The sequence below is a fragment of the Falco cherrug genome, chromosome 1 (genome assembly GCF_023634085.1).
Source record: "Falco cherrug isolate bFalChe1 chromosome 1, bFalChe1.pri, whole genome shotgun sequence".
NCBI classification, from domain to species: Eukaryota; Metazoa; Chordata; class Aves; order Falconiformes; family Falconidae; genus Falco; species Falco cherrug.
The window spans coordinates 25497785-25520042 of NC_073697.1; the positions used below are offsets into that span (position 1 = coordinate 25497785).

The 22258-nt window shown below is 42.5% G+C and overlaps 1 protein-coding gene across 5 annotated transcripts in view; it reads right to left on the reverse strand.

Moving 5' to 3' along the window:
• The window catches only part of ANKRD17 (ankyrin repeat domain 17), a 94560-nt gene extending 92485 nt beyond the window's left edge, over positions 1 to 2075 (reverse strand). For 4 of the 5 annotated variants that reach the window (XM_055700894.1, XM_055700893.1, XM_055700890.1 and 1 more), the window contains exon 1: positions 1531 to 2073. In XM_055700894.1, coding sequence (XP_055556869.1) covers positions 1531 to 1908 — 378 coding nt within the window. In that variant the 5' untranslated portion in view covers positions 1909 to 2073. Of the gene's footprint in view, positions 1 to 1530 lie in introns of all 5 variants that reach the window. The other variant, XM_055700891.1, reaches the window with a different exon arrangement.
• Positions 2076 to 22258: the final 20183 nt, after the last annotated feature.

The window sequence follows — 22258 nt, forward strand, 5'->3', positions numbered from 1 at the left end:
AACTGATCTCAACGCTTAACTATAGACCTGTCCATCTGCTAAGTCATTAAAAGGCCCTCATCCCTTCACCACACACTGCCATAGCAGAAATCAGGGGACTGTTAAGAGAGTAAGAGAATTCTTCAAGTATCTGTAGGACTACTAGATAGCACAGCTCAGCACGTAACCACGGCTGCCTATCTCACAAGTCTTACAACCTCAAAAACTACACAGTGATCTTCACTTTCCTAAAAATAAAACACTGTAAAAACAAAATGCCAGGTGTCAATACTTGTTAACTGGGACACACAATCGCATGCAGTTTATCTCATAGAAGTTGGATAAAACGCCTCTTGTATCAATTTCCACAGAAATAAAATTCAGAGTACTTGTGAACCGTTGAAAAACCTATCACTGCCTTAGCCCAGCCCTTCCTTAAATGTATCAGAGTCTTCCTTCCTGCTTGTTTTAATTCTAACACAAAAGTAGATATACCACTTAAAAGCCAAACCACTTAGAAATAAAGTTCACAGAAAAGCTTACAAACTTTAAGTGGACTTTTTTGAAGCCACTTGAAAAAAAGCATTAGTATTTGGTTTAGAGGGCTACAGAATTAAAATCCCTCAGCAAAGCAATGCTGTGTAACTATGTATGCAAGTAAGAAAGGGACTTCAAGTCTTGCTTGGCCTTTTCCAGCGATACCTACCTGAAAAACCTAACTGTAAAGAAGAGCAAGTTAGTAATAGTTCCTAGTGCCAGTGTCAGCGTTACATGGCAGCCGTGGCTGCTGCAGGTTCAGAGAGGTGTGCAAGGAGAGCAGGAGGCCCAGGGCCGGAGGGCAGCCTTCACTCTAGCTGCATCTTCACCTGCTTTCCTTCAGGATGGTCTATTCCCAGCTCCCCAGGAGCCTCGGCCTCTGGCCCACAGCCGCAGCCCAGCCCGGGGAACACGGGCAGCCCTTCCCACCCGCAGCTCCGCCGCTCCCGGCACCGAGCTGCAGCACGGCACATGCAGGCAGGCCCCAAGCGCGGCCTGGCCGAGCCACCTGCAACATTTCTGGGGCCTTCCCCTTCGCCGCCACCCACCGCCCGCGCCGACAGGCGGCGAGGCTGAGGCCCCCGGGCAGCCCCCGGGCCCCCCCGCCAAGCCCCTCCCCCGGGGGCACACAGGCCCCCCCGCACACACCCGCCGGGCGGGCACCGGGGCCGCCGCCTGCCCTGAGGCGGGAGGTGCGCGGGGCCCCCCGCCAGCCCAGCCGTGTCGCCCCGCCGTGCCCCGGAGCCCGGACCCGCCCCGCCACGAGGCCGCCCCGGGGCGGCGCGGTGCTGCCCCCTTCCTGCCTCTGCGGCAGGGCCCCGCGGGAGGCGGGGGAGGCGGCGGCGGCAGCAATTATGAAACCGGAGCAGTAGGGCAACCCGCGGAGCCGCCCGGCCACCCACCCCCCGCCACCGAGGCCTCCCCACCCCACGCCCCCGACACCAGGCGGAGCAGCCCCGTCCCCGTGGCCTGCCCCCCCCCACCCCACCCCCCGCCTCCCCGTCCCCGCGGTACCTCGGAGACCTCCTCTTCTTCTTCCTCCTCCTCGTCTTCCTCCTCCTCCTCTTCCTCGCTGCCGTTGTTGCTGCTCTCGCTGCCGCCGCCGCCGCTCTCGCTGCTGCTGGCCGGCCGGCCGGCCCGCCCGCCCCGCTTCGCCTTCGCCGGCGCCTTCTTCTTCAGTAGCAGGTCGCACACCCGCACCAGCCCCCGCGGCGCCGCCGCCGCCGCCCCGGGCGGGCACGACGGTGGCGAGTTACCGGCGCCGCCGTTCAGCCCCTCCGGGGGACCGGGCCCCGCCGTGGCGCTCCCAGCGTCCCCGCCGCCGCCACCACCACCACCACCACCACCGCCGCCACCTCCCTCCGCGGCCGCCGCGCCGGCCGCCTTCTCCATGGCCGCCGATCTGCCTCGCTCAGCGCCGGCGCCCGGTGAGGAAGGAGGAGGAGGAGGCACCGGGGGCCGCCGCCGCTGTCTCGGTCACCTCTAGCGCCGGCGCCGCGCCACCTCTCGCGATACTTGTCGTCGCCGCCGCCTCTCAGCAGCGGCAGCAGCGGGCGCCTCTCCCGCTGCAACAGCCACCGCCACCCTACGCCCGCCCGCCCCCGCTCGCCGCCGCCGGCCTCAGCTCGGCTCGGCTCGGCCCCGCGCCGCGCACCCCGCGCCGCCCCGCGCCCGCTCCGTCGCGGCACCCTTCTGGCGGCGAGCCCTTCCGTGCGTGCCTCGGTCACCGCCCCGGCGCCGGAAGTGCCCGTGACGTCATCACCCGCCGCGGCGGCGCCGTGTGGCCGCTTCCCTCCTCGCCTCGCCTTGCCTCAGCCTGGCCTCGCCCGCCGCCTTCGCTCCGCTCCGCCCCTGTGGTGGCCCTGGCCCCGGCCAAGGCCGGGGCCGGGCATCTCCCGAGCGAGGGAGGCGGCCGGCGGGGGTCAGGGCCCGGCTACGGGAGGCAGTAGTGCGGCAGGGTGGCCTCGGCCGGAGCGCGGCGGCGGGCAGGCCGCTCCTGCGGTTGCGGCCTTGGCGGTCAGTTACTTCGTCAGACTGAAGGCCGGGAGAGGCTGGGTCCGGGCCTCCTCCAGCCCCGCTCGCTGCGGAGGGTTCTGCCTGTTCGGTAATCCCCCCCGGGCGGCGGCCAGCGCCCGTTGAGGCCTTAGCACGCTGCCACCCCAAAACCACAGCGGACTGATTTCCGGTTACAAGCCGTGTTCTTTCATACGGGTGTACTCGCTGGGCACCGTGTATTCAAAGGCAAGCTCCGAGGCCCTGTTTTAAAAGAATGTTGGTGGACTGTCACTAAATAAGTAATGAAACAACAAGGTGCCTGTGTCACTTTGACCATACACTTTAATTACATCCTTTAACTGTTGCTCTACCCCATTTCCTCCCTCAGGCCCCGTGCCCCAGACTTTTATCCCTAAATTGTGCTTGGGACATCAATGCTCCGATGGTTTTTGGCTGGAAGAACACTCTCCTCCATTGATGCAGGTCAGGTCCTGCAGTAACAAAAGCCTCATGGCAGTTAAGTATAGGCAGTCAACACATGCTCACTGAAGGAATGGGTTTCTTATTTTCTTTTTTTGTGAAGGCCTGATGAAAATCAGCAAGGAAAACCAAGAAATGCACGATTGTAAAGATCAGTGATGGCTCTAATGTGCTGCCACCCTACTGATCTTTTGGAATTGGTGTTTCAAGCCAATTGTGTCTATTCCAGTTACATTTTACAGAAATATAGCAAAGATTGTACCAAGAGCTTGTCCTTTTTGATTAAGTTGTCTGCTGTCTTGTACAAAATGTACTAAGAGTTTGTCCTTGATTACTCTTAAGTTGTGTTTTGTCTTACTTGGAGAATGTTGGAAAGCACCAGTTGTGTCTGCAGCACCTCTGAAATGAAACATTGCTGCAAAAAAAAACTCTCAAAGAACTAGTGCTGATCACAAAAGCAAGCCTGCACCGTTTTCCCCCCAAATTTTCATCTTTCTTACCTCCCACCCAAACTTACCTCTTATTGCATGCCTCTGTATGTTCTTAATAAAAGGCCTGCATTAGCGGTAACAGCCCCACTATTAAGTTACATTATTTTTAAGTCATCCGTTTATAACTGGTTCTTAACCTCTAATCTTCAGGTATGAGGTCTAAACTGAACAATACCTTTGTAAATACCTCTTCATGTGATCCAGGAGGAGTAAATGGAATGTTCTGGCCACCTGCCTACTGCTTCCTGGTATGACTGCACAAAAATCTCAAAACAGAGCGAGGTGCATGACAGCAGATCAGTGAGAAGAATGCTTTTGTTATCTTGTGGCAAATGCATTGCTTTTTACTGATTTGTATTGAGATGCAGGGACAAATTAAGCATTTGTTATTTGTGGTAATCACAACAAGCAGAAAACAGAATTGTAGGTTAGCATCGGTAACCTCAGCCTTACCACCTGAGTTTTGTGGTGTGGGTGTGAAAAGGATGTCATTTTTTTCAAGTGGCAGACCTGGAAAAGTGACCTAGTCTTCATCGTTTGTTCCAAGATGTGACTGACTTCCTCAAACAAAATGTGTCTTCGATTTCTTTGGCTGTACAAGCAGCCTGGCAGAGGAACAGACTGTCCAAATGCACCAAATGCACCTGCTTGAGTTCAAGAAGGGTGGTTGCAGGACTGGATTTTTACCCTTTGAGCTGCTGGCAAGGAGTTGCCCTCTCTGTCCCTTTCCGGTGTAGCGTAAGGTTGGGAAATGGCATCAAAGGGTCAGTCCACTGCTGAGCTGGGGCTGCAGTAATACTCAGTCAGACTGTGTCAAAATCTGTGTTTTAATACTGGGCCACAATGTTTGCACATTACTTCAGGTATCCATTGAAGTTGTTAGGCTTGAAAAGGGTATTTTGAGCCATCCAGTTTCTTGCTAATGAAAGCAAACGTATTATTTTATCCCTCTGCATTGTATTCCTAAGCCCTGAATCAGATGGAGTAGTTACAAAACCACTTTTGTTGGCACAGGCAGCACAGCCTATCTGAGACTATTTGTTCAGTTTCTTTTATGATGATGACCTCTGTTCTGATCAGAGTTGCTCCTTCTAATCTTGCAGTGTAGAGTAAGTGGTTTTCCTCCATTTTAAAAACATACAGTTTATACCTGCGCTCCCTACTACCCTTACTAGTTTGAGCCTTTTGTGAACACGACAGAAATAAAAGAACTTGCGGTCTTTAGAGAAGTTTAGTGTTAGATTCATTGGGCTTATAAGCTTTGTTTTTGTCATAGGCAAAAGCTGGTAAACGAAAGTCAGCCAGCAATGTTGTGATGGTTTGAACAAGAGAACGCCATGGGAAGGCGTGAAACTTCTTGAGGTTACGTAACAGCACTTTAGATTTGAGAAACCCAAAATAACACAGTCTTGTAGATACCATGATAATCATCAAGACAGGCTTGTCATGAAATAGTAAATAATTTAGACAATTATTTCTTTTGCAGCCCAGTTTCCATATGGTTGCATGACCCAAAGCTGTTTTCTGTATACAGGGCTCTTAGGTAATGGATTACATAGCAATGGAAAGTCAGTGTAGGAAAGTCAGGGAAGCAATACTGAACAGATACATTTACTTTTGTGAGCCTGTGAAGTTGATTAACTTTGGACATTTAGGTTTTTCACTAGCATAAAGCTGCAGGAAATCTTGAGAAAAGTAATAATCCTTCGTTATCCCTTTGATCTGTGACTCCTACTTCAGTATTTATTCAGTTCCCTTCTGGTTACTGATCACTTTACTGAGCACTCAGTATGAATAGTGGGAAAAGCTGAGGTGTGAATTCAGTGAATGCTTTCAGGAACTGTTTCGCGTGTGCCAGAAGCTTTAAAGGTTCTGCAGGACAACTGACTTTTAAACCTGTGCTGTCGTGTAATTATCTGTATGGATCTGCTTTCAGTTACTGAAAGAAGTATCATCATCAAAGTCAGGAAGCAGGGATATTGAGTTTTGTTTGCAATTATAACTAATACAGGAACTGAAAAAAGTTATTCTTGGTTTGAGTTTTAGTAACCCCTCCAACACACACACATGCACACGTAACGTGTATTTTCACACCTCGTAAGTCTGACTTTTGCCTCCACCTGCCCTTCTGCCCTGATTTTACACGTGGACACTGTCCCTCCCCATTTGTACAGATCAGCTAATTCAGCCCACCTGTGCTCTGTGCCATGCCATCCAGCAGTCCTAAACACATTCTGCTCACACTCGGCTCTTATTTCTTAGGTATTTTTTCACCCTCGGAGCTCCTGAATGATAATCAGAATTTTTTAAATTATCATTTTAGGGCTGGAGAGAAAAAAGGGTGAAAAGAAGTGTCTTGTTCTTGATGTGCAAAGATTAAATAATCTAGCTTTTAACTTCAATAATATTTATTGTAAATGCACTGAAATAGCACTTCTGAATCACTGAAATAGTTTTTTGTTTGGGAAAGGGTGAATGTATTTGTTTTTATGAAAACTTCTTGGATTTTTAACTGAACGTCAGGACTGCCACAAGGCTACTATTACCCATTGCTTCACTCCAGCAGTTTCAGTATCAATGTTTCTCTTTTTGTGAATACAACTGCCTCAGTTGGGTTCCTGTAAGTGCTAAAGAGCAACTGCCTCTTAGGAAGTGTGAATGCTGTCAGCCTAAAGCCACACCCTCCACGTTTTCATCTCTTCATGTCAAGACTGAATATGTCTAGTTTTAATATTTGTCACAGTAGGAGGAACATAGGAGCACAAAAGTTATACATCTCCAGATGAGTTGATTATCCAAATGAGCTATGAAATTAATCCAAAACCCAAACCATGCCATTCTTACTGGTTATAGGATGAGTGAGTTCATTAGTTATCTTTAATGCATACAGTTTTGCATCAAAACTTGCCGTTTCTATATGTGCTGACATGCTTTTATTCATATGATTCTGGGAAGTGTGAACCCCAAATGATTGTATTCTTTCAAGACACATACCAAAATGACTGGCTTACCAAACCTCCTTCATTCATAGCATTGTCTCAAAAAAAAAAAAAAAGAAAATGGGAGATGAGAGAAACTAAAATTAGACCATCATTAATTATTTTAAACAGAAATAATAAAATTGTTGTTCAGCAATTATGCAGTTACTGCTGACCAAGTCAAAGGGAGAAAGAAAGAAAAGAACACAAATGTCTCTGCCTTCAAAGAAGTACTGTTTTCTGTGGCATGTATTTAAAGATGTGTTTAAACCACTCAGTTTTAATAACTGTAAATGACATGTGGAAAAGAATGATTAAAAAATGTTTTTATGCAGCCATGGCATTTACTTGAAATTACATAATTTTTTTAGTATCTGTATTTCTCCATTACAGCAAGTTTCCTGTGATCATCTCCATTGGTGTGGCCTTGTGAGTAAAGAAAGCATAGGAAATCCAGACAGACTGAGAATTTAACAAGAGTAGTGCTAGCCTGGACGAATGGCTTAACGTTACAGCAGCCCTGTTCATCAAGAGACAACACCTCTGTATGTGCAGAAGGTAAAGCATTTACATTAATGCGAACACTGAAATGCACCCACTATGAAAGCCCACTTGGGACTGATTTCTGCCCATGTTTCCTGTGGTAAGCCAGGTGATTTTGCCATTTGCTGCTCTTATCCATCATCAGTGTCCGTTTGAAATACATGTATATCCTTCTTGAGTGTCTTGAAGATTATTTGTATTCCATCTCAGATACTGATATTACATGTTCTGATAGTTGCCCTCAGACCTTAACACAACACCATGCCAGCTCTGACTACTTCCTCACCGGGAGGACTGGGAAAGTAAAAAGAATCCTTTTGAAGATTGATTCGCTGAAGAAATAATGCAAGTTCTCTGTTAACAAAGTGCCGGCAATGATGGCATTCCATCCCATTAAGACTTTGCTAACAAAGACTAACCTCCTTGTTCCTTCTTCTTGTCATCACTAGAAACAATCAGCTAGATCTACAGGAGTGTTGCTGGTCGCATTCATCCAGCCGCAAGACATCAAAGTCCAGGGTGGTGTGTGATACCAAGGCATCTGTTGGGAGGCCAGTAGGAGGGCTGGAGACTTTCAGTGGCATGGAATCACTCTGGTTTGGGTCTGAATGCAATGATATCTACCAATACTCTTGGAGCTGGTTCGGATAGTTCAATGGGACTTACTCGCTGCTGCTTCTGGTGTGAGGAAAAGCCCTCCCTCTGGAGTGCAGTGTTTCCATCTTGCTGCTCTAGCTCGAGTGTTTGGGCAGAGGCATGCATGTTAACATAACAGTGACCAAGCTAGTTGTGGCCATGTTGGCCTAGTTTTTTCAAAGAATCTGGCAACTGTTAAAAAGACAGTGACAGCATGAGAGTAAACAGTGATTTATATAATACACCGCTATGATTTTGGGCTTGGAAATTCAGAGTTCTAGTTAGAGATATGAGACTTGGAAACAGTCTTCCTGTAAGAGTACTGCATGCAGGAGTCTACAATTTAAGATAGCACTTGAGAAGTCTGTGTACAGCATAGGTGGTACAAGATGATTGACAGAAGACTGGGCTGAAACACCGATGGTCCCAGACAGAGGATAGGCAGGCATCCTAAGCCTGATGATGCAAGGGGAAGCAATAACTTTTCTATTAAAATTTAGAGTTTAATGTAATTTTTGTACTTTGTATTTTTTACCATGAGCTTTGCAAACTAGTCACAATTTTATACCCTTCTCTATAGTCCCAGTACTACTCAGCATATAAGGGCATTTTGAACTTAAAGTTCTAACAGGATAATTAGCTAACAATTGACTAAAGCATTAAGCTAGAAAGCCATTTACTCTGTAATATATTTAGAACTTTGGGAGTTTGTATCTTATTTAAGAAATAGCTTAAGCACTTTGAATCCTAAAACTTATTAGTACTCCGTGAGACTTACATTTCTACCTGTATAAATGATTTTTGAAAGTATATTTCAGTTTCCTAATTTGCTTCCCATGCTTTCAAAAGGTTTACCCTTTGTTAGTATAAAATTGAAAAATACCATGGCAAATTGAGACAAATAGCATCTGGATGAGATTCTGGATTTCTGGATAAAACCAAGACAAATCTCAAGATGAAGAGTTTTTAAACTGACGTTTAAGGTAGCATCAACTGTGGACTACACAAGAATCAGCTAGGAGGTTAAACATTTCTTACATTTTCTGTTTTGCCTGAGCCCTGCCAGTTCATAATGATAATTTCTATAATAACCACTTTTTAAGTAAACAATTGATTAGTTATGAAATTAGTCCTTGAAATTGCTTCTCTTTGTGCAGCTCAGGAGATCTTCATGTAAGCAGCCTTCTGCTGGCATGCAAAACAACAAGGTTCAAGCTGTTGTTTTTCCGTCTTCCTGTAAAATGTGCCTAGAAAATGTTTGTACTACCAGGCAAGTTTATCTCTGAACAAGCAAGGGAGTGAGAATCTTTCTGTAAGGCTTTGTAAGACCTTGGTCTCAGTGAAGGCAATGTAAGAAAGTTCTTTGCTATCTCAAAAACATATGATAAGTGGAAGAAAAATATTTTTTGCAAGTTCAAATGGTAACTAGAAAAAATGTCTAAAGTCCTTGATCGTCTAATGTCCCAGGATCCCCTGCAGCCTCAGTTTTTCAAAACCGAACCCTCCCTACCTTGTTTACTGTGTGCTCTTGTACTTACTGGCTCATGTTATTTGCCATTTTGTCTTTGCTTCAATGCATTCCCTTTCAGCAGCTATATATTGCTGATTCCTGATCTCCTATTTTAGAGGAAGGTTGGGTTAAGTTTTTTTAAAAAATAAGAGGGAAGATCAATCTTTCTGTTATTTCAGTTTGGTGCAGTAGATGGAGCTAGAAGCTGACAATCCATCTTCATCTAAAACTGGTCAGAATCGAGGACTGTGAATGACAAATTCTTACTTTTCCCAATATTATGCAAATGAAATTTTACTTAAGCATCTGATTCTTGAGCATATACGTCCTAAAAAATACTTTTTATTCTGTTCAACAGTAAATATAAAGTGATTTTTTTCTCATTCATTTTCAGCAGGCTAAACAGGGGTTGTTTGTGTGTGTGACATTTACAATGCCATTAACTTTAATGCAAGCTAATTACAAAGAGAGTTGCTCCTCTGAATAGCTTTGTGTTCCTGAATTAGTGTCCTTTTCAATAAGAATTTCATGTACATGGGAGGAAAAATGCCAATGGGGTGAATTTTCCTTTTGTCTCTTGTCATTCTCTTGCTTTCTCATTCAAGAACATGAATTCAGTTATATTTCTGAATAAAGAGGTACCACTAGACAGTAATTGAAAAGAAGGCTGCAGTAAGTCAAAATACACATTTACCTATAAGCTGATCTGGTGAGTGATCTTATGAATGTGTTGAAAGGTAAATCTGGATCATTTATTCTCATTCAGAATTTCCACGCACAGGCTCAGCCTAAAACATCTGATTTATTTTCTTAAGTGTGTGATTTTTATCTATACTCAAGATACCACTTTTCAATACTTGACACGGCATTCCAGAAGTCGGTTTGAACACAAATTCACAAGCTTGTCATTTAGACATCGCTACAGTCTTTCTGTGTTCAGCAAAGCTCTTAAATGCTACTTCAGTGAGATTTAAAACATCTGCTTCAGCCTACTTGCATTCAGCAAAGCACTTCACATGTAGCCTTTATGTACCCTAATTCCAAATCCTGAACACCTCTTTGTGAACTACTGACTATTACTAGCCAGAAAAGCTGATCATGATTTTTGGAATGCTATGCTTCATCAGTGTTACCTATTATCTTAAAGAACTTTTCACATTCTGTATTTCAAATATCTGTCTTTAATTTAAAAATACCTATGTGAGAGCAATGAAACCATTTTTCAATAAAAGTACTTCCAAAAGTCTTACACAAATACTTTGCAATAAAAGCATCAAAAAAAAATCACACATCCTTATTAATTGACAAGTCAAGTTTTCACTTTTTATTAATCAAAACCCCAGTGACAGCTCATCTCTTAGTTATACACTTCATTATGGAAATTTTCTAAGACTGTCACTGGACTATTGGACATGGATTTTTGTTTTACATTAACAAGGATTTTACATTAGAGACAATTGCTTACTTAATGACTATTCTACTCTGAATTTTAATCTGTGAACAGTAGCTTGCACCCAGGTGCTTAGCTGGCCCAGAATAAATTTGAATGCAAGGGATCAGATTTTTATAAGGAGCTGCTTTGGGGAAATGTGTCTTTTTAGGATGCAGTTTTTATCCATAATGAGAGAAAGCTGCATGATGATACCTGACTCAACCCTGGCATTAAGGAGCTGAAATTCACAATGAGTACATTATAAAAAAAAGGTTACTGTGGTATTGGTGATTTTTTTTATATGATGTCTCCTATAAAACATTTTAATTTAGGGATAATCCATATGACACGTAACTAGTAATAAGTGTAATCATTATGTGACAACTTTGCCAATGAAATTATTGTGGCATCTATGCGTTTAGAGAGCTCTGAGCTTAAGAAAGCAGCCTGAGCCAAAATTGCAGCACTTTAAAAAATTTAAAAAAGGATAAAGAAAATCTCACCTGACTGGAAGAAATAAAATTTAAGAAAACAACAGACACCAACTTCACAAATGAATCCTTTACTTCTTCCCCCTTTTGTAACTGTATAAGCTATTTTTGTAGTTCAAATTGAATTAATTTTCCTTTTATAACCAACATATGATCATTCCCTGTGGTGCTTTAATAAAGTTCAGTTTTAGATAGCTTACCTGTAACAGAAACTGATGATTTAGAGCTAAAGAAAAAAACAGATGCTTCCCTATACTGTGGTATTTGAAAAATACCTTGTGCTGTGTGTATCCCCCAGTGCCAACCAAGAGGAAGCTGAATGTTTTTGCTAACAGAGCGAATGCAGGAGATTTACGGATATGAATGGTAGTTTTGCTACGCATTGTTCTACTTCTCTCATTTAAGATATCCCTTAGTGACCAGATTTTTGACAGATGCTGTGATGATAGCGAACATCTGCATATTTGTGTGTGTTGTGTTTCGTGTGTATTGTGTATATTCACATAAATGGACAGGGAAGAACCATGTGGTTTGTGAATCGCTGGCTCTGCAGACCTATATAAAACAATACCGGCAAAGTCAGAGTAACACTATTTACATTCCTTTAAACCTTTTCACTAAGAAAAAAAAAAAAAAATAGGAACATTATGACACATTAAAGTGGTATTTCATACTGAAGAACAGACAACATTTCTTCAAGGAGCCTTATTCCATCAGGCTACGGCTAAGTATGGGTAGTGCTCCGTGCATGAACAAAGAGCAGAATGCCACAGGCCCTGCCAGCCCAGCAAGAAAAGGGAAATTGCAAAGATGCATCATCTTTACATATGTCATTGACACATCATGCTCCTAATATCATCACCTGATGCTTGTTGACTATAAAAGTAGCAAACATTTCCTCAAAGTTCTTAAATGAAGAAAAGATAAAAAGGCTCAGCCTCCGGAGAACACTGCCATTCTCAAACACCTCAGGATTTCTCTGTGGGTACCATGCAGATCCTTTCTGCTAGGCAATCCTGACCACAAACATTTGTGCTACAGACAGGTAAATCTTACAAAAGTTAAGAGAGGAAGCAGACGCAAAGAAATCTGTGGAACAGAAATGGTCTCATGTAACATTAATGGCAAAGCCAAGAACGGGACCTACCCATGGCAAATACCTTTTCTCTCTGGTTTTGTCCCTGTGCCTCTACCTTTGACCATTTGCTGTAATAGGCAGCCTGCAGGGTTATTTCAGCAGCAGCAGTCTGACCATTTCTAGCCATCTGTAGTGTGCCATTACATATTCAATGGGTTTTACTTACAGCAGCCTGAATAAAAGAGGGAAGAAAGTACAATTAGCAGAAAGCAAACTCTTATCCTGGTGTAATGGTATGGCCTGACTGCTGCAGTACCTGTCAAACTAGCGCAAACCATTGATATCCAGATGTTTACAGATGTTAGTGAGGCATTCTTACATGTCAGCGTCTTTCACCAATGCAACAAAGTACAGAGAAAGACCTCACAAGCTTTTTATTCTGGAATAGTTAGTCATTAAATGGAAATGGTTTGTAGCAGTGATGTTTCTGATTAACTGAAGGAACAAACCTTTCCCTGCCCACAGGATCATTACTTTTTTCTCGAGGTTGAGGCTCACAGCTTCTCTGTGCAGAAGAGTTTTGTTAACAGGAGGTGGCATACTTCTCCTGCTTGAGGACTTTGAAAAGGCTTGCTGCATGTTAATCAAGACTAGTTTTTACCGAATGCTGATACCGGTTTATGTCAGGACACATAGCTGCTTTCTCTGCTAGAGATAGAGATGTCTTTTAGGAAAGGATTAGGCTGGAACATCAGTTTTAGAATACTCTCAATATAACCTGAGATAGACCTACTTTTTGCACTCCATACCAGTGCCCTCTGCATTTATGCCAGAGCTCCTCCCAGCCTGTACTTTTCCCACAGCTCATTGCAACAGCCTTTTCACCTATCACCGCTGCTCCATCTGCACTAGCCTTCACCTGCAGTTTTGAGTGGGTCGCTTGGCCTCACATGCAGGAGGTAATTAAATCCATATTAATTCTTTGCTGTGTGATATGGACATTCCCCACTCTTTCCACTAACCAGACTAAAAGTATTTGTGTAATTTGGTGTGAAATAACTTCTTTAAAATATTGTAGAGAGTGTCTAAAGTCCCTATGGAAAGATCCAAGGTACAATATCCCTTGGCAGTTTCGTGAATTAAAATCCTACCTTCCAAAGCCAAGGCCTAACAAAAAGTCTTTTGCATGAAGAACAGCTTCCCACTTATAATTGTATCTGCTTGTGTAAAATAAACTGTTCCTGCACCACGCATGCTAACCAGCATCTCTGCTGGAGCTTAACCTTCCCTACATTGTTGACTCCAATGGGGCTGTACACTGTGCATGCAATTAAGCATACTTGTCGTCTTATCTTTGAAGATCCACTGGTATAAAGGCTTGCTTGCACAGATCTCATGGTGGATAAAGATTTTAATTTTGACCTGACATGAGTGAATCTGTGATTTTAGTTGCTACTTTACTCAAAAAAAGTTTGATAATTGCTTCGTTATTCAGCAGTTTCTCATTTTTTCTTAGCTATCCAGTTCTCTGGTCACAACTACGGTAAAGCACACAGTTTTATCTAACTCAGTTTCCAGTGAAGTCAGGCAAGTTTTAGCACTGACTTTGACATGGCTAGAATTAGGCCAGTGCTGAGTATCTTTCAAAATCCTACACTGAGAACCTGATAACCTTATTGAGTTGTCAAATAGCTACTTAGGCAATATGAGTGCCCAATAGACAGGAGTCTCTCACTTGTCTCATTTAAATCTGCCCTTACACAACTTAAAGTGCAGTTATACACTGAAAGGAGGAGGGGAATACTTGATTTTCCTTTCAGAATTGGAAGTAGATAGATTGCCTACTTGACAATCAGGAAACAAATAAAATAGTAATCTTTTTCTTTGGGGGAAAAAACTCCACCTAGTCTGAATTTGACCTTCTCCACCAACATTACATTGTTCTGTATTGAATTTTATGACCAGCTTGATCATGAAGTTTTCTTTTCGTGGGTGGCAAGATGAAATAACCGAAGTCCATGTCAATGAAGTTTTTGTTTGTTGCCACATGGTACAATAACTGTGTTTTTTCCAAAGAACAGAAAATTCAGTGCAAAGTTTCATGAATAAATGCCACAAGGACTGATAAAAATACATGTTATCAGTAAAACAGTGAAGGTTACTGGCCAAGGACTTCCACATTTGTTGTTCTAAAATGGTGACAACCATGAATCTTTTATAGGGTTTGCATTTGTGGGTCTTAAAAAAGTAATTCCTAAATTTCCACACAGATGATATATTAATTTTAGAGGCAGACCTGGTGACAAACTAGTCTCTTGTTGTTCTCTTGATTTTATACTTGGTTCAAATGGCTGTATTTTTAACGGAAGTCTGTTTACAGGTTATCTTCTTATTCACATCTGACTGTTGCATGAAATCAGGTGCCTACCAAAACAGTTCAGTTTTGCAGGTATAACTGATGATACATCAGTCTCTATTCATTCAGTTTCATGGGATAGTCAGCATAAGACAAAATGGAGCCTGCAGGATCAGAAATTTTGTTTTATTTTGTGTTAGTGTGAATGGCATGGAACATTCTGAACTTACACTGCTGATAACAATGGATCCTGTGCTTTCCATATGCAGGATTATAACTGAAACCACACTTCCTCATGCAAATCCAGTTTTGCTTATGTTGTGTTCCTTTTTATACAGATTTTCTGACAGAAATAAAGTACACAAGGAACATGAGGCTTGGTCTTTTTAGGACATACCGAACTTTGTATATTTTCCAGTGTAAGACCTCCAGGAATTATATTCATCATCTTTTGGTTCACTATTTCAATCCTTTCATTGTTCCTTATGATTGGCAGGGTAAGTTCAACACTCAGATTTGCATTTACAACTGGGAAGACATGGAGTGGGAGTGGGTTTACACATCTGAGAGTGTCACTGAGACTAATACAATCTAATCTACATTCCTACAAGTCTGAAGAGGAAAATAATCTCCACTCTAAAAGGCTAAGTCTGTCACAGATAGCCAGCCTTGGTCTCTGAGAAGAGACATCAAGGTCAGCCATAGTAGCTGGACTCTGTCATTCCTAGCCTGAGAAATGGGCATTTGTCTATGTAGGTCATCATCAAGTACTGGTTCTAGGGTAACAGTGTTGTAATTTGTTAATTTGTTTTCAATTTTTATTGGACATAGGTCAGGGTTAGCAGATTAAAACATGTTTGTCATTTGAAAGGTTCGAACAATTTAAACATTCACTCGCTCTTGAACTGCTTTGGTTGTAGATGGCAAAACACCATCCCTGGGGACAACAAATGCATTCAGAAAGGTAATTTCCCATGGATTCAGTGCTGCCGTAGCTCATACTCCTGCTGGGAGTTTTACTGTTGTCTTCAGTAGGCGCAAGGATGTGCTGGTGATATTTCTGATCAAGCAACCATTATGACATAAAGTACACCTGGTTTACCTATGTATTGCACTGTTTTCACGTAAAATGTCAATTAGTTGAATCCAGAACATTTTACTGGAAGCGTCAGAGTCCTGGTACACTTTCATGAAATCCAGTTGTTTCCTGTAGAACCATATTGGCTGTAACAAACCTGCAGGGAGGCAGGCCCCCTGCTTGCAGGATTTCTAGCTTTGGGGCACCCAGCCAAATGAGCCAGGAACATCAATGTTCTGGGATGCCAGAGCATCCCTCCAAAACTCTTACAGTGCTGACAGCTGTGAGGCTACAGTGCCCAGCTGTGCAGCAGGACCTTGGAGACCATGAAACTTGTGTTCATGTCAGGCTCCCAACATTTTCAGGCTTCCTCTTACACCAGAAGCCAAGTTCTAGGTCTTGGCTCAGCTCTAGGCTCTGCTCTGCCAGGTGGAACTGTGAGAAATTTGGTTCAACACAGAATTTGCACAGCTCCTAACTTCCCTTCCCAGGGAGCCAGGAATCTGGCAGCCTTAGGCAAACCTGGCATGGAAAATACTTACTGAGACACAGGAGGCAGATATAACATATAAATCGGGTAATGTGAGTAGCTATTTATGAACAGAGGCAGGCGGATCTCCTACCACACACCCCTGTTACTGTAAGGGGCATAGGGCAGGATTCCTCTCTCTCTAAACCAAGCACTACTTTTGGTTAGATGACACGTGTCCTTCACTCCGTGGCTGTATTGACGAGATCTGCACTGACATTAAAGGAAGCCTCGAGTCTCTCTGCAGTGGGCATAGCTCAGGTGCTGGTGTTGTAAACACCTGAAGCTTAGTGAGACGAATCCCACTCTGTGTTTCTAGCACTCATAGTCATGGAGAAAAGTCAGAAAGCTAAGTTCAATGAAAAGCACAAGAGCCAAATAAGAACAATTCTAAATTCATTCTTATAATTTAATTTCATTATTTATTTCTGAGACGTATAGATTATGAATGTGCTTGAGTGGCAATATTGAACCGCTGTTGCTGTTAGAATAAAAGGCATGTGAACAGAAAGCAAATGTCAAGGACTGTCAGCAAGGGGTTGGAGGGTGATATAGAGGAATGGCCTAGCGAGTATAGCCACTGGCTAATTGATCCGAAAGACAACACTAAAAGCTTCATGTGCAAAGAGTTTGTTAATATTTCTTTTCATGACTCGAGAAGGATTCTTGGGTTAGCATTCAAATAAAAAAAAGAACAAACAACACAGCTATTCAGACTTTGCAAAGCCACAGATCTATCTGGTGCCTCTCATTAATTCTTTTGATGTGACTGTCTGGACCAATCTTTTTATTACTTATTTAAGAGAACCACATGAACCATATGGATCTCTGCTAAGCTTAGTCACATTTCTTGGTCTCAGATGAAATTTTTCTGATCCTTGGAATGTACTAAGGAACATGTCTTTCAAAATCAGGTCTTCCAGAAGGCACTCTAATTAGGTATTCCATGTCCCTTGTCTCCTTTGAAAATCAGAGTTTGCAAGCACTACTCTAAAGAAAAACAAAACCAAAACCAAACCAAACAAAATAAGCAACATTTCCTCAGTTTCATACTGTGTTTTAGTCACTTCCTTAACATTGGGGATCCCAGGTTTCCAGTATTACACGCTGTGTTGTAACAAATACAGGTAAAGGAGAACATATGAAGGAAAACAGCACCCAGAAGAAAGACAACATTTTGTTGCTGCTGCCGCAAACCGAATTCTCCTCTAAGAGATTGTTACGTGCTGGTAATGTCACTGGGGGTTTGATTCACGGTTAACATAGTACTGGACCTGGAACTACAAGCCAGAGATCACCTAATAAATGTGGTTTGTTTGAAAGCTGCTTGAAAAGCCTTTAGATGTTAAAACCAATTGATTTTTTCAGACAGAAAAGTACACATGCTTAGGTTTCATTAATTGAACTTTGCTTCTGAAGCTAAGACAAAAATGTTGAAATATTTCACTGTGGTTTTGAATTTCACCTGTGAGGACAGAAAACTTCACATTTAATTCATGGAGCCTCGGAATTCATTATAGTGGAATAAGACGCAAAGTGGATTATCTTTTTATGTCAGCAAGTAAATGACAGTGCCAACTTTAAAAATTTGTTAACCTGCCTGCTTCGAAGGAACGGAAAGGGCTCAATCCTAGCAGCAGCAGGCCTGCTTGGTGGGCTGCAGAGCTCTGGACCCTGTTCATCCTGTTCCTCCTTACCCCTCTGCTCGCAGGGTTTCAGCCTTCCCTGCTGTGATGCCAGGAGGCGATTCCCTGCCTCTGTTCGGGTACTGGCTTTGAGGAAATTGAACACCTTGGTTCTGATAGGAGTGCTGAAAGGAGCAGCAGTTTTGAATACAACTGTGGCAGAACTTTGTTCGGTATGTACGGGACTGAAAGGATTCTTCTCCACATGTTCCTCTGTCTCTCTTGCGCCATAAACATTCCTCCAGCAATGAGGACCTACAAATGGCTCTACAAACTTGTATCTCCTGTTAAGGTGCCAGTCAGGCCCTGACTCTTAGCTAAAGAAATTCCAAAGGCAGTAGGGGATATTTGAGGTGGGAAATGCCGCTCCTGCACCAGGGCTTCTCAGAAACGGAGGAAAGAATGAGAACAGGATCACTCTCCTTTTCTCCTTAATGCTTGAACTTCTACAAGTTGTCTTAAATAGATAAACTAGTATCTTCCCAAGAAACAGTCCAACATCCAGAGGCCGTAACAGAAAAAAACAGCACAAAATCACAGAACAATTACAGCAGTAACACAGATTCTGTTTCTATGGAGATGGACATGAAAGAGAAAATATTTATCAGCTCTACAGTTATTAGGCCAGAGTGGGAAAGCTATTAGTTTACAGTGCAACTAAATGAAAAATAGGACAAAGTTAAGAGAGTCAACTCTGCTGGGGGGTGAGGGCTGTCAGTGAAGCAGTAACATCGGGGTGTGACAGCTGCACAATGGGGCAGTCTATGTAAAATCTCAGAAATTTTCCACAAGTCCCCTAGCCCCACTAGACATAAAGCAATTTTTTCAGCTCTTAATGTGTTTAAAGTTGGGAGCAAAACTGACGACTGCCAGAATCATTAGCTCATTTTCAATATGCTCTTCTTCTGATTTTAGCAAATACACCTGCTTCCACTTACAGAAAAGTTGGTAGCCATGTTTTTTATCAATTGGAGGTCACACATGAATGCCTTAAAGGAACTCAGAACAAAAAACCCCTTCAAATATTTCCTGCTGTTCCTCAAAACTTTTCAGTACTTTTTCATTGCTAAACCTGAAGTACTTCAAATCCAGGAAAGAAATATTAACAACCTCTTGCCAAACAAAAGCTTCCAGTTTTGGCTCTTGACTGAAGTGTGTTCACTGAATGGTTCTTCCATACTGCCAAAGACCACCGAGCTACAGCTGACTGCAGCTGCACTTTTCCAGGTGCAGTGCCACCAACAATTTCTTTGAGGTGGAATACTGTTTATTAGCTATCGGAAACAAAAACGACAGACAGGCTGGTGAAAAGGATGAACCGCAGACACTTTTAGTGAGAATTGCAGAGAGTTTGCAGCAGATCTGGTAGGATCGTTAGAAATATGTGAAGTAGCTCACAGCTAAATATAAGCGTAAGTAGAATAGATTCAACAGCAGTTTATCAAACATGAAAACTCATGAAAAATATATCAAAATTGGTGGAAAATGAAGCACAGAAATAGAGTTTAAACAAAATCAGTGTTTTGTGTGCTATTGAGAAAATACACTGATTAAATGTATACGGGTCTCATATATCAGCTACACCAACTGTTTTTAAATGGTACCATAAAGAAGAATGCAACCAGCCACTGAGAATACGAGCTTCTGTGGAGGTATGACATCAGTGGAATACAAACCAACAAAAATAGGTGGATCATAAAACTCAGAAGAACACAGGGTGCAAAGCTCAGGCAGCAGCATGGAAATTGAAAACTGCTTGCCAAAAAGTTTCTAGGGCACAAGTGAACGTACTGGATTCCAAAGGCCTTTGGAGAATTATGTAAGAGGAAGAAAAAAGATCACCACCGACAGATGTATCGTGAAACAAACATCAATCACACCACCACAACAATTTATATTGCAGTTAGCATATCAAAGAAATCTATGAAAAAATACTGAAGCAAAGGTTCTTTCTGATAAGGACTTCATGAACTCAGTAATGCTGCACCTAGGATAATTATTTCCTGCAGTAATTAGATGTGCATTTCCCTCATACCAAAACACCATGCTGGTGGTTTTTGAGGGACCTTATAACTAGAAATGGATAAAACGATCAAGCCAGTACCACACCTATTTTGCAGATTTCCTACTTGTATTGACAGGGGAAAAAAAAAAAAAAAAAAGACATGGAAAGACATGGAAAAAAGAGACTAATTCTGAGAAGTCACAGGACTTGCCAAACTGGTAGCCCTCACAAAACTTTGAAGGCTGTATATCTGGATAGATTCAAGCAATTCAATGCATTACCGAGGAGTCAATATGAAATGCTTACAATCAGTATTAACCTCACAAGGCAAAAAAAACCTTTTCTTACACTTGCTGCCAAAGGATGATGTTGGAAGCTGCTGCTTGATAAAGAAAACAGCTACATCACCATGTTGTGGATTTTATCAGGCAAATTGGTAGGAATGGTAGAATGCCCTAGGGATCAAGTATACAGGATTTGAAAAGCACGACAGGCAACAAGACTCACTAATAGGACTCAGACACTTTAGAGATTAACGTTGAAACACAGAGGTTTTGGTTGTAAAGACAGCACAACAAGAAGCATAGCAAGGTGTGCAAGGTGTGAAGTCAATCTCTTCTCTTTGATCAATGTCAGTAGGGAAGACGGAAGTGATTTCTGTCCCACTGCTGCACCATACATGACATTGCTAACTTACCCGCAGCTTGCTTTCGACAGGTAAAACCAACAGGGAAGATAACCCACATCTAAAAGATACTATTACATTATACCAAAGCCTTCATTAAAAAATATTTAATGTGGGTTTTTTCCATGTTGACCTAGTACATATTAAACCCCCAGGATGAGTAAAAGATGGAAATGCAAGAGATGTAATTCATCTAAACGATAAAGCAAAGAGTAGGGTCTCGGACTTTGTTTCTAGAATTAAGGCAACCAGGAGGTTTCACATTAATCTTACTAATGCCCACAGAAAAATATATGCACAACTGAATTATCTTGTAATCACTTGCATGTATAATAAGCTCCACCAGCACAGTGGGGAAGGAGAGTCTTCAGAAACTACTGTAAATATTCAGAGGCATTTTTATGAAGTACCCAACACACCCCAGAACACTGTTCTATGACCTTCTTGGAATAGCAGGGCTAAAACTGAGATACTATGGGATGCATGTAAATGGTTTCTCACACGGCAGTCCTAGATCATAAAGAGGAAGCTATGAAAAACACATTTTTCTTCTTAAGGGAAAGTATCATTTAAAGCAACTATATAGGAAATTGAAGGCAGGAACTTGAAAGAACAAGAATAAGCACTGATCAGAGGGTCACAATTGCTACTATCATCCTAAGGATACTTTGAGGATCTGCACATGAAAAAAAGGCATTATATATAAGCAATATACTATTAAACACATACTCTTGAGAAAAGTTGTTCTTGAAAATACACATTAGGGCCATTTTGACTTCTTACATGCCAATAACTGTAAGAGAGATGAGAGACCTGGTAAACACCTATGTCACACATAGCAAAATCCAGGGCCAGACATTCCCAGTAGAGCTTAGTAGACATTAGGAATGCACATAAATTATCTCATTACTGTAAACCACTATCTAGGGTTTGGGAAGTGATACATACAGTCAGATACTGCTGCAGTGGTTACTGTAAGCAAAGCAGCATAGCGTATCAATGGATACTATACTGCAGTAATCGTTTTGGAGCCGGTTGGTGCAACTTGGCTGGAAACAGACATCTAGTTGCGCCTCCATTACATCACAACCAGTCAAATTGTAAAGGTAAACTACTGGGTAAACTTCTCAATACTGTAATAAAGAGCACAGCAACAAAGAAATACACACAAATGCCAGGCTGAACAGGAAAGAGCTGACTCAGAAGCCTGATGCTGGCAGTCTTAATATCACTACTGTTGCCAGTGAAGTAAAGGACAAAATAGGAAGAACAGGGAGGGCGTGTTGTCTGAAGCCTAATGTAGCTGAACAGAGGTGAACGGCTTAGCAGAAGAATTCAAGCAGAAGACCGTGCATGAATCACTTTCAAACTGTGCACCTAAAAGTGTCTGATGAACAGATATGCACTTCTTCAGGGAAGGCAGCCTGAATTCACTTTAATGAAGCTATAAATCCATTTAGCTCTGTAAATGAGAATCAGTAATATTGACAATATAGAGCATAGTGAAATAGGCAGCCTACCAAGACTTGGTCAACAAGACCAAGAAGACTGACTTGCATTGGCTTCTCCTGCTTGCGAGCCCTTCCCAAGGCCCTAAAGGCCAGTGTGGTGTGAAAGAACATTTTTCCAGCCCCTGCCACGGTAAATGCCTTGTTAACAGGTAATTAGGGGACTACCTAAACAAAAAGAAAGGAGTAACTTAACAAAGTAGAGTCATTCATATATATACGTGATACATATATAAAAGAAAAGCAGAGTCATTCATACATA